The 17,897-nt window shown below is 48.4% G+C and overlaps 1 protein-coding gene across 1 annotated transcript in view; it reads right to left on the bottom strand.

Moving 5' to 3' along the window:
* Nucleotides 1-17,897, bottom strand: part of LOC133358997 (uncharacterized) — an 89,595-nt gene that overhangs the window by 10,418 nt on the left and 61,280 nt on the right. The window contains exons 15-17 of the mRNA XM_061577373.1: nt 16,798-17,079; nt 14,569-14,850; nt 742-1,023 (exon numbers count right to left, since the gene is read on the bottom strand). Of these exons, the coding sequence (XP_061433357.1) occupies nt 742-1,023; nt 14,569-14,850; nt 16,798-17,079 (846 nt within the window). The remainder of the gene's footprint in view (nt 1-741; nt 1,024-14,568; nt 14,851-16,797; nt 17,080-17,897) is intronic.

Raw genomic sequence — 17,897 nt, 5'->3', positions numbered from 1 at the left:
CCCGCACGTCGCGCGCGCCTCGACTCGGGGCTCCACCCTCCATGGGGGCAGCCCGCCGCGACCCCCGCCCCTCTCCCCCACGTCCCCCGCCCCTCTCCCTAACGTTCCCCGCCCCTCTCCCTAACGTCCCCCGCCCCTCTCCCCCATGCCACCCTGCCCCTCTCGCTTTGTCTCAGTCGTGAACGGGGCATACGCGGGTACTGTACACGGTGACTCATCTCGACCCATACAAGTTCTAGCAAACGCGTCGTATCCCAAGCAAGACGTCGTATCCCAAGACATTTTTTTCTCGAAAAAACATGACGTATACCAATTTTGACTTATTCCAAAGCGGTCGTATACCGAGGTTTCACTGTATTTGGAAATTGGAATAATTAAGACAGGATTTTGTGTTGATGTAAAATAGTATTCACACAAATGGAGAGCGACTTAGCATCCTTGCTCACAATAACAAGGTGGAAATCATATAGAATAAGTTAAAGAGGAATTGCGTGATAATTTCAGAGCCACGACCACAACCTAATTTTTCCCATATGGTCAATTATTTGTCGGACGTAGTTTTACACATAATTTTTTTGGAACATAACCCCCCGCGTTCGCCGATGTTTTCCTGTACAGTGAAGTTCATCTGTCCACTGACCATTGACTCGTTAATTTTCTCAACACCTTTAGGCTAATTCAATATAGCATGTAATTTGCATATAACATTATATATATATCGTAGTGTAGTTTCAACGGTACCTTCATGTCATAGGAGCACACACGTGTGTTCCCTGCTATGTCTGTGATGCTGATGCTTAGACTTGTGTTACAGCAGTCTCCTGAAAAGCTCTTGTTCAACGTCTTCTCGCCAACGTTGTTGCTCATGTCACTAGGAGGATCTATCATTTTGATGCCTGACCCAGTGTCATTGAATCGGATGTTCGCGTTCCACGTGCTGGATTTGCACTTGGCGCCCTCAAGCTTGTTTGGGCATTTTGTTTCAGTCAACATTTCGCAGGTCGGAAGAGATGCGTCATCATACTGTGCCCGACGATGGAGAGGGGGGCGGGGGGTTATAGATAATGCATTAATTTGGAGATTCATACTGAGATAAAATGTGCATCATACATTGCAAGCATATATATGTTTTAATAATTAAAATGCTATTGTACATTAATATCCGAGTCATGGCATTAATACCTGGGCAGGAGTGATTGGAAGACATGGGCCAGATCAGTGCAATGACAACACTAGCATATCTGTAATAAAAGACTCGGACGCTTCTCTCTGTCCTGTGTCCTTTATTTGGGTTCGATCTCTTTTCCCTCACGGCACTCCCCTATATACTCTTCACTCTGCAGCCCCAGGCTGCTGTCGCTCACGTAGCCCCCTCACTCCTCTATATACTCTTCACTCTGCAGCCCCAGGCTGCTGTCGCTCACGTAGCCCCTCTTAGCAGCCCCGCTGCTGTCTCGACGTGCAGACTCCCGCTGCCCAACTCCTCCCTTGCAGACCCGCTGCTCTCTGCAGCCTCCTCGCTGCTCCTGCTGCCCCGGGGGTCGGTCACCGTTGGCCGACGGTGCCGATCCTCGTGGTCCGTGTGTGTGGCGATCTCGCCACTCTCTCTCTCACACCCCGCCCTGCGTGGCCTCACACTTTCCCAGTCTCCGTTCACTCCCCTACTGCTTCCGGTTTCTCCCCTTATAGCCCTGAACCCTCTCCCCCACGTGACGTAACTCCTCCCCCCATGACGTCACTTCCGGGAGGTCGTTTACGCCCGCATTACACCACCCTCCCCCGTAGAGAAAATCCAGCCGACCTTGGCTGAACACAACTCCAACAAGCAATGCGAGCGAACACGACCGATTACTAAAAAGGACACAGAACACACAATAAAATACCGAAAGAACAAGAACACAACACAATAATTAACGAAATGTGAGGGATTTTGAGCGGGTGCGGGTCGCCGGACCGTCCCGGACGGTTGGCGGCCCTCCCGCCGAGCGGGAACGTGGCAGGGTTTTAAGAGCGACAGGCTGAAGTTCGTCTGTCGCTATTGGAGGCCTGGCAACGTCCCGGTCCCCTATTCTCAAAGGCGCAGTATCAGAGGCGTCCCGCAATCGCGTCCGCGGCGGGGTTGGAAGGGCTGCGGGCCTCAAAGGTTCCGCAGCCGTGGTAGGCGCACCCCGAGCTGAGTCTTCTTTCCCCTGCCGCGTCAAGGCCGGCTCGTCTGTAAAAGGCACGACAGGCGCTCTTGCAAGGTCAGCAGGCACAGGCAAGGGCGAGTCGGCAGCAACAGACCCCGGCAAGGCAATCTCAGGAGATGACGCATCAGGTCGAGGGGCCACGTATGGTTTCAACCGAGATGTGTGGACGAACCAACGCCGAGATCCAAACCGAACACGCGCCGATTGTGGGTTGGGAACCTCGATGAGGCGAACCGGCCCTTGCCATGGTTTATGTAACTTAGGAGAGGTACCTGGCCGCACCTGTGGGCAATGGAGCCAGGCCAGGTCCCCCGTTTTCCAGGGGCATTCCCCTTTTGAACGTCGCGCACACCGCTCGTTCCGAGCCTGGGCTTTGGCCGTAGCCATGCGGGCCCCTTCCCGCGCCACAGTGACTCGGCGAACGGTGTCCTGAATATAATCAGGAAGAGGCTTAGCAGGTCCCCTCGCTCCGGTCCCCAACTGTACATTAATCGGCGGTACGTTTTCACGACCGTACATAAGAAAAAACGGCGAATATCCTGTAGCCGCGTGCGGCGTCATCCGGTACGCTGAAAGCACCCCAGGGATATGCAAATCCCAATCCGATTGTTTTTCACTGACCGTATGGCACAACATGGCGATTTAGCCGTTCCACCATACCATCCGTTTGTGGGTGGTAGGGAGATGTCCGAATTTTCTTTGTTCCAAGAGCCGCACACACCTCCCCCAACAATTTAGACGAAAAATTCCGGCCCTGGTCTGTAAGGAGTCTCTCCGGCACCCCCTTATCCATAACATACCCAAATAGAAAGGCGTCTGTGATAGATGCCGCTGACTGGTCAGGCAATGGCCAGGCCATCGGCCAGCGGGAGAGATACTCCACCCCTACCAGCAAATATTTATTTCCCCTAGCGGATGGCGGAAAGGGTCCCAAAATATCTAACGCTACCAACTCATTAACTCGAGACACCTGGATAGATTGTATCGGCGGCACATATGGATGTTTAGGTGGCTTACGGCGGGCACAATCGGGACACGCACGAACGTGCCCGACGACATCCGTCGTCATGCCGTGCCAATAGTAATCTCGCTGCAGCGTCAATAGGGTCTTCTGCACCCCCAGATGTAAAAGCGTGTCACAATGCAGAGTCCTAATCAATTCGTACCGCAATGATGCCGGTACAACAAGACGCCAGCGTTCCTGTATCCCTTCCCTCCACATCAGCAACCCATCACGGAGAGCGGTTTCCGGCACACCCCCCGCACAGATTCCCTCACTCCCCTTCACAGGCCGCTTACGTAACGTTACCAAAGATTCATCCAACATTTGCTCCCGAATCCACACAGACCTCGGGAGATGTAAAATGCCATCAGCCGGTCCCCCATCAGCCGGCCCCGGCTCAAGCGGAGCCTCAGGCACTTCGACTGCCAGCGCGACAGGCTGAGGGGGGTGCTGAATCGGGCCACACCTATGCGTCCCCGACGCACACGCGCAAGGGGATCGCTGCGGCATCCTGGAAAGTGCGTCCGCATTAGCGTGATGCACACCCTTCCGATGATGAATTTGGAAGGAAAATTCTTGCAGCGTGTCCAACCACCGCGCCAGCTGGCCGGATGGTTGGTCCATCTTAAGGGCATACTGCAAGGCCGCATGATCCGTGCGAACAATAAACGAACGACCGTACAGATACGGTCGAAATTGGCGGAGAAAAAAAACAATAGCCAAAAGTTCCCTGCGTGTGACGCAGTAGCGGGTTTCAGCGGGAGACAAAACCCGGCTACCATATGCCACCACGCGTTCCACACCACCTTTGGACTGAGACAACACCGCCCCAATGCCCGTGTCACTCGCGTCCGTATCCAGAATGAAGGGATGTTCAAAATCCGGATAATCCAACGTCGGCGCCGTAGCCAATAGATCGAGTAGGCCTCGAAACGCCACCTCTTCTGGCGGTCCCCAAGCAAATTTGTGTCCCTTTCCCGTAAGGAGATGCAAAGGCCTTGCGATCGTAGCAAAATTTGGAACAAACCTCCGATAATATGAGGCGAACCCCAAAAACCGACGCACGTCCCCCACCGTGGCAGGGGTTGGCCAGTCACGGACACACGCAGTTTTATCCGGATCTGTGGCCACCCCATCCGCACTGACGATGTGCCCCAAATAACGCACGGAGTGTTGCAGCAGGTGACATTTCTTAGGCTTAAATTTCAAATTAGCAGAACGCATCCTGGTGAACACAGCCTCCAACCGCGATAAATGCTCGTCAAATGTGCGGCTGAAGACGATAATATCGTCTAAATATATCAGGCATGTCTCCCACTGCAACCCCGTTAATACCAACTCCATCAACCTCTGAAAAGTGGCAGGGGCCGCATTCAACCCCATCGGAAGACAGTTAAATTGGAATAACCCCTGCGGCGTACGGAAAGCAGTCTTTTCTCGCGAGGACTCATCAAGGGGAAGCTGCCAGAAACCCGAAGAGAGATCTAGCGTTGAAAAGAACTTCGCCTCCGACAAGGCATCGAGAGAGTCGTCCATACGCGGCAGGGGATACGCATCTGCCACCGACACTTTATTTAATTTACGAAAATCTACACAAAATCGCAATTTGCCATCTTTCTTCTTGACCAAAACAACAGGCGCACCCCATGGGCTGTTAAACGGAGATATTATGTCCGCAGCCAACATGTCATCCACTGCCCCCCGAACATGCTCTCGCTCAGCCGGACTCATCCGATGCGAGTTCAACCGAATAGGGGCAGCGTCCCCTGTGTCAATGTGATGGTAAAGCAACGAGGTGCGTCCCAAGTCCAAATCGTCGGAGCTAAACACGTCGGAATAGCTCAATAATAATTTACGAATCGCACAACGTTGCTCCCTTGAAAGAGCAGAATTCTCCCCACACAATTCAGCGATCCAGCGATCATCTGCAGCTCCGGGGCCCGAAACACCTGCAACAAAACCCCGGCTGGACAGATCATCCTGAGCTGCAAACGCAGTAGTGGCATGTGCCACAACGGTACCCGCCGGCACACACACGCTTTCGGTACCCGCGTTAAGCACCTGTAAAAACGGCCGCTGGTCTGGCCGGACAATAGTTTGTGCCCCAACCAGCGCTGATCCACCCGTGATAGTGGCGGACGGAGACAACAAAACACCAATCGCTCCTTGACGACCAGGTACAGGCTTCCGATAACGCAAAGGAATAAGCATCTGTGAGCCAAGTGGAATATCAACAGACACCTCGGACAACGCCTGCACCTGGGCGACAGGAGCAGGTCGCCCCCAGAGCGACGGCAAAAACGCAATTTTACGGCCTTCCGGTAATTCAATGCAGTTCTCATTAATTCTAATTAGAATGGGCATTTTGGCCAGAAAATCGGTCCCCAACAAGCAAGGAACCGCAAGAGACCTCGAAATTAACACTACTCCCGAGGCCGACACTCCCCCGATAGCGATGTTAGCGTCCACCTGGCCCACAATGCCCATGCTACCCCCGTTCGCGGCGATGCAGGAAGCGTAAGCCGGACTCACGGCCTCTGGTGGGATGTTCAAGAGATGAAATATTACATCGGAAATAATGGTCGCGGACGCTCCGGAATCTACCAAAATCCGTACGTCCACCCCTTGTATCGACCCAGGTACGGTGGACAAACCGGTAGCAGCCGCGACAACCCGCCGAGCCAACTTACGCCACTGCGTTACCGAGCGACAAGGCGCAGTCAATGGCCTCCCGTAATTAATAACAACCGGATCGCATGACAACGGTGATGAGTGAGGTATCAAGCCTTGCCGGGTGTCTGGTGCGCACCGACTTGCCTGTGCTGGCGAATCCTTTCTTGGAGCGGCCGCTGTCGAGGCCTCCTGCTGGGGTGGACCCGGAACGCGGGCCCAGCAGTCCCTGGCGTAATGGCCCTTACGGCCGCAGCGGAAACAGTCGATGTCGTTGCGCCTCGCTGCGGGCGCCCTGTCCCGACGCGGCCGTGTCGGCGGCGCAGCCCGCGGCCCCGGCCCACCGCGGCCTGGCCACGGAGCAGCGGCAGCCGACAGCTCCTGCGGGCTCCTGTCATCCGGCACATAAACTGCCTTCTTGGGGTCCCAACCCAAGGCTCCCCCTTCGACGATGGGCCCCCCCCATCCACGCCGTAACTTGCTTCCACCGGCGCAGGTTGAACTGGGCATCGAGACATTTAGCCGCAGCCCGGGATGTGAGCTTCTCGTGACCACACACCGGCATAGGAATGCCGAGATCCCGGGACAACTCCAGCATCTTCCCCAGGATGAGAGGTTCCAGCAGGTCAGGCTCCGTCTCCGGGTATGCAGCCATAGCCAGCTCCAGCACCGCGCCCCTATACGCCACCGGAGACTCCTCGGGTGCGCGTTGTCGTTGCACAAACCGGCGATGAGCATCATCCGGCGGCTCGTAAGCGTCTGCCATTTCGTCGAATACACCTCGCAATGTTTTCTTCTTCGTGGCTTTGATAGAGCGAAAGAATCTCACGGACTCATCATCAAGAAGAGTCGGAAGAACTTCTAATGCTTCGGCGTCAGTCCACCTCGCCGAGCGTACCGCTGCCAAAAATCTGCAGGCGAACGCACTCCAATCGCCCCCGATGGAGAATTTTTGACAGTCGTTAAGTGACGACTGCGACTCCTTGGCGTGCTCCCTCCAGCCGCTGACTCATCCAGTGGCAGATTCAACATGGCGTCGCAACGTGGTGTCGACAAGATGGCGGCCTTCCGCCGCAGAGGGCCCAAAATGGCGGCTTCCCGCCTTTCTTCGTGCGCCACGCCCAAGATGGCGTCTTCGTGCCGCGTGGCCGATGGCGTCGACAGCGAAGACAACCCGGGCTCCTGCAGACCACCAACATCTCCCTCCGACGCCGCCCTCGGCGTGACGAGCTCACACAACTGTGCAAGTACGTTCTTGAGAGTTTCAAGTTGCTCCGCCATCAGACTCCATCTTAAATCCGCGTCCTTTGGTGTAGACGGGTCCGCCGACGCGGCGACATCCTGGACCCCCGGACCCGCACTCGTCCCAGCACGGATGTCCTCCTCAGCCGGAGTCAGGTCCACCGCAGGAGGAAGGTCATCGTCGTCGGAAGATGAAGCCGATGCCGGAGACGGAATATTCTTTTTTCTCAGTTGTTTTGCCATGCCGTTACACTTTTGACACCAGTGTAATAAAAGACTCGGACGATTCTCTCTGTCCTGTGTCCTTTATTTGGGTTCGATCTCTTTTCCCTCACGGCACTCCCCTATATACTCTTCACTCTGCAGCCCCAGGCTGCTGTCGCTCACGTAGCCCCCTCACTCCTCTATATACTCTTCACTCTGCAGCCCCAGGCTGCTGTCGCTCACGTAGCCCCTCTTAGCAGCCCCGCTGCTGTCTCGACGTGCAGACTCCCGCTGCCCAACTCCTCCCTTGCAGACCCGCTGCTCTCTGCAGCCTCCTCGCTGCTCCTGCTGCCCCGGGGGTCGGTCACCGTTGGCCGACGGTGCCGATCCTCGTGGTCCGTGTGTGTGGCGATCTCGCCACTCTCTCTCTCACACCCCGCCCTGCGTGGCCTCACACTTTCGCAGTCTCCGTTCACTCCCCTACTGCTTCCGGTTTCTCCCCTTATAGCCCTGAACCCTCTCCCCCACGTGACGTAACTCCTCCCCCCATGACGTAATTTCCGGGAGGTCGTTTACGCCCGCATTACATATCTACAAAACACGTGAATGCCGGATTCAAGCAAGGACTGCTGGACTAAATAGTAGCTGAGCATTGACCTCAAGTCCATGTTCTTGTCATGGGAGACTCCGAGAAAACATTGCCAAATGCGGCTTTATCGAATGTTTGTTACAGCTATACATGGTTTTCTTAACGAGGTCTATTTTCCGGAACACGGGGATGATGTTTTGGCTATACGTGGTTTGACGCTACTAAGATTATCATCTCAGTGTCGAAAATAGCACGCATTCCGCTTGGACTGGCCTGTATATGCCGAGGTTTCACATCTCGTCGCCACCTTCCCTCAAAACACAATCATGTGATCTCACTTTTTAATCATGGCCCCTGAGGTCAGTTGAGTGGTGGTGATTGTAGTGAGAAAAATCAGAGAAAAGTGATGACTTTCGTGCAAAAAGTGCAGTTGTTAGGCTTGCAAGAGGTGAGAGTGCTGCATCCATTGGATGATACTATGGTGTAATTGAATCGACTGTGAGAACGATTTATACATAGGTAAGATGTCTGTTTTTAGTGTATGTTTAACCCAAAAACCTCTTATGTATGTTTTTATATGATAGTGTAACCCATACGCAACACGCTCATGTACAACGCAAATGTTCACAAATTGCCACATGCATATTGCCATGAATTCGATGAGGACGTCAGTCATACATACGCCTACATGGTGAATCATTATTATTTAAAAACAGTGTTAGGGGCGAGTGTTGGGCTAGCAATTGCAGTGGTACCTCGGTATGCGTCGTAAATTCGTTCCAGAAGGTAGGACTTATACCGAAAATGACGTATACCAAACGAATTTTTCGCATAAGAAATAAAGGGAAAGGAAATAATCCGTTCCAGAGGAAAATGAATTATATTTTACATGGCATATCATACATTAATGGGGTTGTATAAAATAATTTAGACACTAATTACTAATATGCATACAGAAGCCACGTGACCGCGCTGCTGCCAGCTGCGCTTGTCACGTGGCGTGCTTCAACCCCGCACGTCGCGCGCGCCTCGACTCGGGGCTCCACCCTCCATGGGGGCAGCCCGCCGCGACCCCCGCCCCTCTCCCCCACATCCCCCGCCCCTCTCCCTAACGTCCCCCGCCCCTCTCCCCCATGCCACCCTGCCCCTCTCGCTTTGTCTCAGTCGTGAACGGGGCATACGTGGGTACTGTACACGGTGACTCATCCCGACCCATACAAGTTCTAGCAAACGCGTCGTATCCCAAGCAAGACGTCGTATCCCAAGACATTTTTTTCTCGAAAAACATGACGTATACCAATTTTGACTTATTCCAAAGCGGTCGTATACCGAGGTTTCACTGTAATTGGAAATTGGAATAATTAAGACGGGATTTCGTGTTGATGTAAAATAGTATTCACACAAATGGAGAGCGACTTAGCATCCTTGCTCACAATAACAAGGTGGAAATCATATAGAATAAGTTAAAGAGGAATTGCGTGATAATTTCAGAGCCACGACCACAACCTAATTTTTCCCATATGGTCAATTATTTGTCGGACGTAGTTTTACACATAATTTTTTTGGAACATAACCCCCGCGTTCGCCGAGGTTTTCCTGTACAGTGAAGTTCATCTGTCCACTGACCATTGACTCGTTAATTTTCTCAACACCTTTAGGCTACACTATGGGGACCTCATTTGCCAGTAAAAATATGATAATTGGTTCTTTACCCTTCTATCTGGCAACAAAACTGACACCTTTTTGCAAGGAGTCATGTTTGCATAGACCGCAATACCTGCAGTCATAATACAAACAAAAGAACATAACTCTGATAATGTGCACTGTCCTTGAAGTTGATTGGTCCACACCCGAGACAGCTTTCCTTCGAGCCTAGTCTCAAATGGGTTGGACCAGATGACGCCAAAAGGCGCACAACTCAAGGACAATGCACCATCAGAGTATGAGAGCTCGGGGCAAGCATCTACACTATGGGGACCTCATTTGCCAGTAAAAATATGATAATTGGTTCTTTACCCTTCTATCTGGCAACAAAACTGACACCTTTTTGCAAGGAGTCATGTTTGCATAGACCGCAATACCTGCAGTCATAATACAAACAAAAAGGTGTCAGTTTTGTTGCCAGATAGAAGGGTAAAGAACCAATTATCATATTTTTACTGGCAAATGAGGTCCCCATAGTGTAGATGCTTGCCCCGAGCTCTCATACTCTGATGGTGCATTGTCCTTGAGTTGTGCGCCTTTTGGCGTCATCTGGTCCAACCCATATGAGACTAGGCTCGAAGGAAAGCTGTCTCGGGTGTGGACCAATCAACTTCAAGGACAGTGCACATTATCAGAGTTATGTTCTTTTGTTTGTATTATGACTGCAGGTATTGCGGTGTATGCAAACATGACTCCTTGCAAAAGGGTGTCAGTTTTGTTGCCAGATAGAAGGGTAAAGAACCAATTATCATATTTTTACTGGCAAATGAGGTCCCCATAGTGTAGATGCTTGCCCCGAGCTCTCATACTCTGATGGTGCATTGTCCTTGAGTTGTGCGCCTTTTGGCGTCATCTGGTCCAACCCATATGAGACTAGGCTCGAAGGAAAGCTGTCTCGGGTGTGGACCAATCAACTTCAAGGACAGTGCACATTATCAGAGTTATGTTATTTTGTTTGTATTATGACTGCAGGTATTGCGGTCTATGCAAACATGACTCCTTGCAAAAAGGTGTCAGTTTTGTTGCCAGATAGAAGGGTAAAGAACCAATTATCATATTTTTACTGGCAAATGAGGTCCCCATAGTGTAGATGCTTGCCCCGAGCTCTCATACTCTGATGGTGCATTGTCCTTGAGTTGTGCGCCTTTTGGCGTCATCTGGTCCAACCCATATGAGACTAGGCTCGAAGGAAAGCTGTCTCGGGTGTGGACCAATCAACTTCAAGGACAGTGCACATTATCAGAGTTATGTTCTTTTGTTTGTATTATGACTGCAGGTATTGCGGTCTATGCAAACATGACTCCTTGCAAAAAGGTGTCAGTTTTGTTGCCAGATAGAAGGGTAAAGAACCAATTATCATATTTTTACTGGCAAATGAGGTCCCCATAGTGTAGATGCTTGCCCCGAGCTCTCATACTCTGATGGTGCATTGTCCTTGAGTTGTGCGCCTTTTGGCGTCATTTGGTCCAACCCATATGAGACTAGGCTCGAAGGAAAGCTGTCTCGGGTGTGGACCAATCAACTTCAAGGACAGTGCACATTATCAGAGTTATGTTCTTTTGTTTGTATTATGACTGCAGGTATTGCGGTCTATGCAAACATGACTCCTTGCAAAAAGGTGTCAGTTTTGTTGCCAGATAGAAGGGTAAAGAACCAATTATCATATTTTTACTGGCAAATGAGGTCCCCATAGTGTAGATCAGGGGTCCTCAAACTACGGCCCGCGGGCCACATGCGGCCCACCGAGGACATTTATCCGGCCCGCCGGGTGTTTTTGCCGCCGCTGCCTGTCTGTTACTTTTTTTCTGCATGAGAAGGACGGTCATTGGTGGAAGAGGGAGAGGGGGCGGAGTTTCCCCCAATCAGACTGCATTGATGGGCAGTGCAGTCTGTATGTCTCTGTCTGGGCAAGGTTATTACTGGTATATTGTTTTTGTAACGCTGTATATATATTGGTATTTTACTAATATCAATTTTGACTCCCTAGGAAACAATGATGTCAAGAAAGAGAAAAATTGACTCGGAGTGTAGGATATTCAAAGAACAGTGGACTTATGATTACTTTTTCATGCAGTACAAGGAAAGAGCTGTGTGTCTGATATGCCAGAATATAGTGTCTGTGTTCAAAGAATAAATTTACGTCAACACTATAAAACTCAACATAAAGATAAATATGCTTGTTTGGTCGGAGAAGTGAGAAAAGATAAAATATTAAAAATGAAAAATACATTAACAACTCAGCGAAATAGTTTTGTGAAGCAGAAGCAGCTAAATATTTCATCACTGCGAGCAAGTTTTCAAGTTTCCAAGCTAATAGCATGCACTGGCAGACCATTCGTGGAGGGAGAATTTGTTAAAGAATGCCTTCTTTCTGTTGCCAAAGAGATGTGTCCAGAGAAGGCCGATTTATTTAGTACAGTGAGTCTTTTAGGACCTACAATTACACGGAGGATTGAATAAATGGGAGACAATTTGCATCAGCATTTGCAAAACTCCACAAAAAAACTTTCCTATTTTTCCTTGGCACTCGACGAAAGCAATGATGTTCGTGATTCTGCACAACTTCAAATTTTTATTCGTGCGACGAATGACTATTTCGAAGTCACAGAAGAGCTTGCTGCACTGCAAAGCATCAAAGGAACAACTACAGGAGAGGATATCTTTCGATTTAAAGCTTTCGTGACTGCAGGGATTCATCTTCTTGGTTCTTTCGGTAAAGTCACATAGAAGGGAAGTAATAAAATAATTCTCACGATGTTTTGGCCACAACGCAAGCAGCCGTCCTCAGGTGAAAACCAGGTCTGTTGGGGAGACAGCGTCTGAATGAAACAGCACACGAGCTTGGAGCATATATAAGCTAGGTTGGAAGCGGGGGAAAGAGCGCCTTGACAAAATAATTTCAATATCAAGAGGAATTTAGCATATTTATGGGAAATGCAGGAATGTGATTAGTACTACATATGCCCGTGCTACATATGTAGTACTAATAACATTCCTGCATGTCCCATAAATATGCTAAATTCCTCTTGATATGCAAATTATTTGTCAAGGCGCTCTTTCCCCCGTTTCCTACCCAGCTAATATATGCTCCAAGCTCGTGTGCTGTTTCATTCAGACGCTGTCTCCCCGACAGACCTGGCTTTCACCTGAGGACGGCTGCTTGTGTTGTGGCCGAAACGTCGTGAAAATTATTTTATTATGTTTTATTTTTATTATTTTATTACTTCCCTTCTACGTGACTTTACCGAAAGAACCAAGAAGAGAGGATATCTATGAAAAGGTTTGCCAAACTGTGAATGGTTTGGAGCTGAACTGGGCTAAACTAGCCAGTGTGACAACTGATGGTGCTCCTAGCATGGTGGGGTCTAAGAAAGGAGTAATTGCTCGCATTAACCAAGAGATGGACAAACATAACCATTCTCATCCAATAGCCATACACTGCCTCATCCACCAACAAGCGCTGTGTAGTAAATCACTGAAGTGGGACTCGGTTATGAAATTTGTGGTATCTTGTGTTAACGTCATTAGAGCTCATGCACTAAACCACAGACAATTTCAAGCATTTCTGTCTGAGCTAAATGTTGACTATGAAGATGTTCTGTATCACACAGAAGTCCGTTGGTTGAGTCGAGGGAGAGTTTTGAAACGTTTCTATGACTTACTTCCACAGATTACAGCTTTTCTGCTTTAAAAAAACAAAGAAGTACCAGAGCTCAATGATGCAGAATGGAAATGGCACCTTGCCTTTCTGACAGATGTAACAGAGCTACTCAACAGTTTCAATGTGCAACTTCAAGGAAAGGGGAAGCTCATCTGTGATGTGCAATCACATGTCAAAGCATTTGAAGTAATATTAGGCCTCCTCATCAAGCAAGTGAAGGAGGAAAACTTCTGCCATCTCCCCACAACTCAAAATCTGTTAGCGGAAAAACCATTGGTTGCATTCCCAAACAAAACGTGTGGATTCACTGGAAAAATTGCAAAAGGAGTTCCAATTTGGATTTAAAGAGCTTCATCTCCATGAACAGGACATACAGCTTTTCCGTAACCCATTTCCTATTGACATTGAAAATGTGGATACAATTTACCAAATGGAACTGGCTGAACTGCAGAATTGTGACTCTCTGAAAGACGCATTCAAGTCAAGCAGCCTTCATAATTTCTATGCATCTCTCCCCTCTGAGACATATCCTCATCTCAGGAACCATGCACTCAAAATGGCAACCATCTTTGGCAGCACTCATGTCTGTGAACAGACTTTTTCCAGAATGAAACATTTGAAATCTCCAACCAGATCTAGACTAATGGATGCACACTTACATCACTTGTTACGACTAGCAGTGACAAATATGGAACCGGACATTGACCATCTCATTAGCCAAAAGCAGGCCCATAGTTCCCATTGAAATACTGGCAAGTTTGTTGATTTAACTCTACTTGTTCTTCATTTTAAATATTGTATTTATTCCCGTTTTGTTTCTTCACTTCAAAATAAGATATATGCAGTGTGCATAGGAATTTGTTCATAGTTTTTTTTTAAGTTTAGTCCGGCCCTCCAACGGTCTGAGGGACAGTGAACTGGCCCCCTGTTTAAAAAGTTTGAGGACCCCTGGTGTAGATGCTTGCCCGGAGCTCTCATACTCTGATGGTGCATTGTCCTTGAGTTGTGCGCCTTTTGGCGTCATCTGGTCCAACCCATATGAGACTAGGCTCGAAGGAAAGCTGTCTCGGGTGTGGACCAATCAACTTCAAGGACAGTGCACATTATCAGAGTTATGTTCTTTTGTTTGTATTATGACTGCAGGTATTGCGGTCTATGCAAACATGACTCCTTGCAAAAAGGTGTCAGTTTTGTTGCCAGATAGAAGGGTAAAGAACCAATTATCACCTTTAGGCTAATTCAATATAGCATGTAATTTGCATATAACATTATATATATATATATCGTAGTGTAGTTTCAACGGTACCTTCATGTCATAGGAGCACAAACGTGTGTTCCCTGCTATGTCTGTGATGCTGATGCTTAGACTTGTGTTACAGCAGTCTCCTGAAAAGCTCTTGTTCAACGTCTTCTCGCCAACGTTGTTGCTCATGTCACTAGGAGGATCTATAATTTTGATGCCTGACCCAGTGTCATTGAATTGGATGTTCGCGTTCCACGTGCTGGATTTGCACTTGGCGCCCTCAAGCTTGTTTGGGCATTTTGTTTCAGTCAACATTTCGCAGGTCGGAAGAGATGCGTCATCATACTGTGCCCGACGATGGAGAGGGGGGCGGGGGGTTATAGATAATGCATTAATTTGGAGATTCATACTGAGATAAAATGTGCATCATACATTGCAAGCATATATATGTTTTAATAATTAAAATGCTATTGTACATTAATATCCGAGTCATGGCATTAATACCTGGGCAGGAGTGATTGGAAGACATGGGCCAGATCAGTGCAATGACAACACTAGCATATCTACAAAACACGTGAATGCCGGATTCAAGCAAGGACTGCTGGACTAAATAGTAGCTGAGCATTGACCTCAAGTCCATGTTCTTGTCATGAAAGACTCCGAGAAAACATTGCCAAATGCGGCTTTATCGAATGTTTGTTACAGCTATACATGGTTTTCTTAACGAGGTCTATTTTCCGGAACACGGGGGTGATGTTTTGGCTATACGTGGTTTGACGCTACTAAGATTATCATCTCAGTGTCGAAAAGTAGCACGCATTCCGCTTGGACTGGCCTGTATATGCCGAGGTTTCACATCTCGTCGCCACCTTCCTTCAAAACACAATCATGTGATCTCACTTTTTAATCATGGCCCCTGAGGTCAGTTGAGTGGTGGTGATTGTAGTGAGAAAAATCAGAGAAAAGTGATGACTTTCGTGCAAAAAGTGCAGTTGTTAGGCTTGCAAGAGGTGAGAGTGCTGCATCCATTGGATGATACTATGGTGTAATTGAATCGACTGTGAGAACGATTTATACATAGGTAAGATGTCTGTTTTTAGTGTATGTTTAACCCAAAAACCTCTTATGTGTGTTTTTTATATGATAGTGTAACCCATACGCAACACGCTCATGTACAACGCAAATGTTCACAAATTGCCACATGCATATAGCCATGAATTCGATGAGGACGTCAGTCATACATACGCCTACATGGTGAATCATTATTATTCAAATAACAGTGTTAGGGGCGAGTGTTGGGCTAGCAATTGCAGTGGTACCTCGGTATGCGTCGTAAATTCGTTCCAGAAGGTAGGACTTATACCGAAAATGACGTATACCAAACGAATTTTTCGCATAAGAAATAAAGGGAAAGGAAATAATCCGTTCCAGAGGAAAATGAATTATATTTTACATGGCATATCATACATTAATGGGGTTGTATAAAATAATTTAGACACTAATTACTAATATGCATACAGAAGCCACGTGACCGCGCTGCTGCCAGCTGCGCTTGTCACGTGGCGTGCTTCAACCCCGCACGTCGCGCGCGCCTCGACTCGGGGCTCCACCCTCCATGGGGGCAGCCCGCCGCGACCCCCGCCCCTCTCCCCCACGTCCCCCGCCCCTCTCCCTAACGTCCCCCGACCCTCTCCCCCATGCCACCCTGCCCCTCTCGCTTTGTCTCAGTCGTGAACGGGGCATACGCGGGTACTGTACACGGTGACTCATCCCGACCCATACAAGTTCTAGCAAACGCGTCGTATCCCAAGCAAGACGTCGTATCCCAAGACATTTTTTTCTCGAAAAAACATGACGTATACCAATTTTGACTTATTCCAAAGCGGTCGTATACCGAGGTTTCACTGTAATTGGAAATTGGAATAATTAAGACGGGATTTTGTGTTGATGTAAAATAGTATTCACACAAATGGAGAGCGACTTAGCATCCTTGCTCACAATAACAAGGTGGAAATCATATAGAATAAGTTAAAGAGGAATTGCGTGATAATTTCAGAGCCACGACCACAACCTAATTTTTCCCATATGGTCAATTATTTGTCGGACGTAGTTTTACACATAATTTTTTTGGAACATAACCCCCGCGTTCGCCGAGGTTTTCCTGTACAGTGAAGTTCATCTGTCCACTGACCATTGACTCGTTAATTTTCTCAACACCTTTAGGCTAATTCAATATAGCATGTAATTTGCATATAACATTATATATATATCGTAGTGTAGTTTCAACGGTACCTTCATGTCATAGGAGCACACACGTGTGTTCCCTGCTATGTCTGTGATGCTGATGCTTAGACTTGTGTTACAGCAGTCTCCTGAAAAGCTCTTGTTCAACGTCTTCTCGCCAACGTTGTTGCTCATGTCACTAGGAGGATCTATCATTTTGATGCCTGACCCAGTGTCATTGAATCGGATGTTCGCGTTCCACGTGCTGGATTTGCACTTGGCGCCCTCAAGCTTGTTTGGGCATTTTGTTTCAGTCAACATTTCGCAGGTCGGAAGAGATGCGTCATCATACTGTGCCCGACGATGGAGAGGGGGGCGGGGGGTTATAGATAATGCATTAATTTGGAGATTCATACTGAGATAAAATGTGCATCATACATTGCAAGCATATATATGTTTTAATAATTAAAATGCTATTGTACATTAATATCCGAGTCATGGCATTAATACCTGGGCAGGAGTGATTGGAAGACATGGGCCAGATCAGTGCAATGACAACACTAGCATATCTACAAACACGTGAATGCCGGATTCAAGCAAGGACTGCTGGACTAAATAGTAGCTGAGCATTGACCTCAAGTCCATGTTCTTGTCATGAGAGACTCCGAGAAAACATTGCCAAATGCGGCTTTATCGAATGTTTGTTACAGCTATACATGGTTTTCTTAACGAGGTCTATTTTCCGGAACACGGGGGTGATGTTTTGGCTATACGTGGTTTGACGCTACTAAGATTATCATCTCAGTGTCGAAAAGTAGCACGCATTCCGCTTGGACTGGCCTGTATATGCCGAGGTTTCACATCTCGTCGCCACCTTCCCTCAAAACACAATCATGTGATCTCACTTTTTAATCATGGCCCCTGAGGTCAGTTGAGTGGTGGTGATTGTAGTGAGAAAAATCAGAGAAAAGTGATGACTTTCGTGCAAAAAGTGCAGTTGTTAGGCTTGCAAGAGGTGAGAGTGCTGCATCCATTGGATGATACTATGGTGTAATTGAATCGACTGTGAGAACGATTTATACATAGGTAAGATGTCTGTTTTTAGTGTATTTTTAACCCAAAAACCTCTTATGTATGTTTTTATATGATAGTGTAACCCATACGCAACA

The sequence above is a fragment of the Lethenteron reissneri genome, chromosome 64 (assembly GCF_015708825.2).
Source record: "Lethenteron reissneri isolate LAM-NWPU_2019-01 chromosome 64, ASM1570882v1, whole genome shotgun sequence".
NCBI lineage: Eukaryota > Metazoa > Chordata > Hyperoartia > Petromyzontiformes > Petromyzontidae > Lethenteron > Lethenteron reissneri.
The sequence above is the reverse complement of the archived record's forward strand: the minus strand, read 5'-3'. Positions and strand labels throughout refer to the sequence as shown.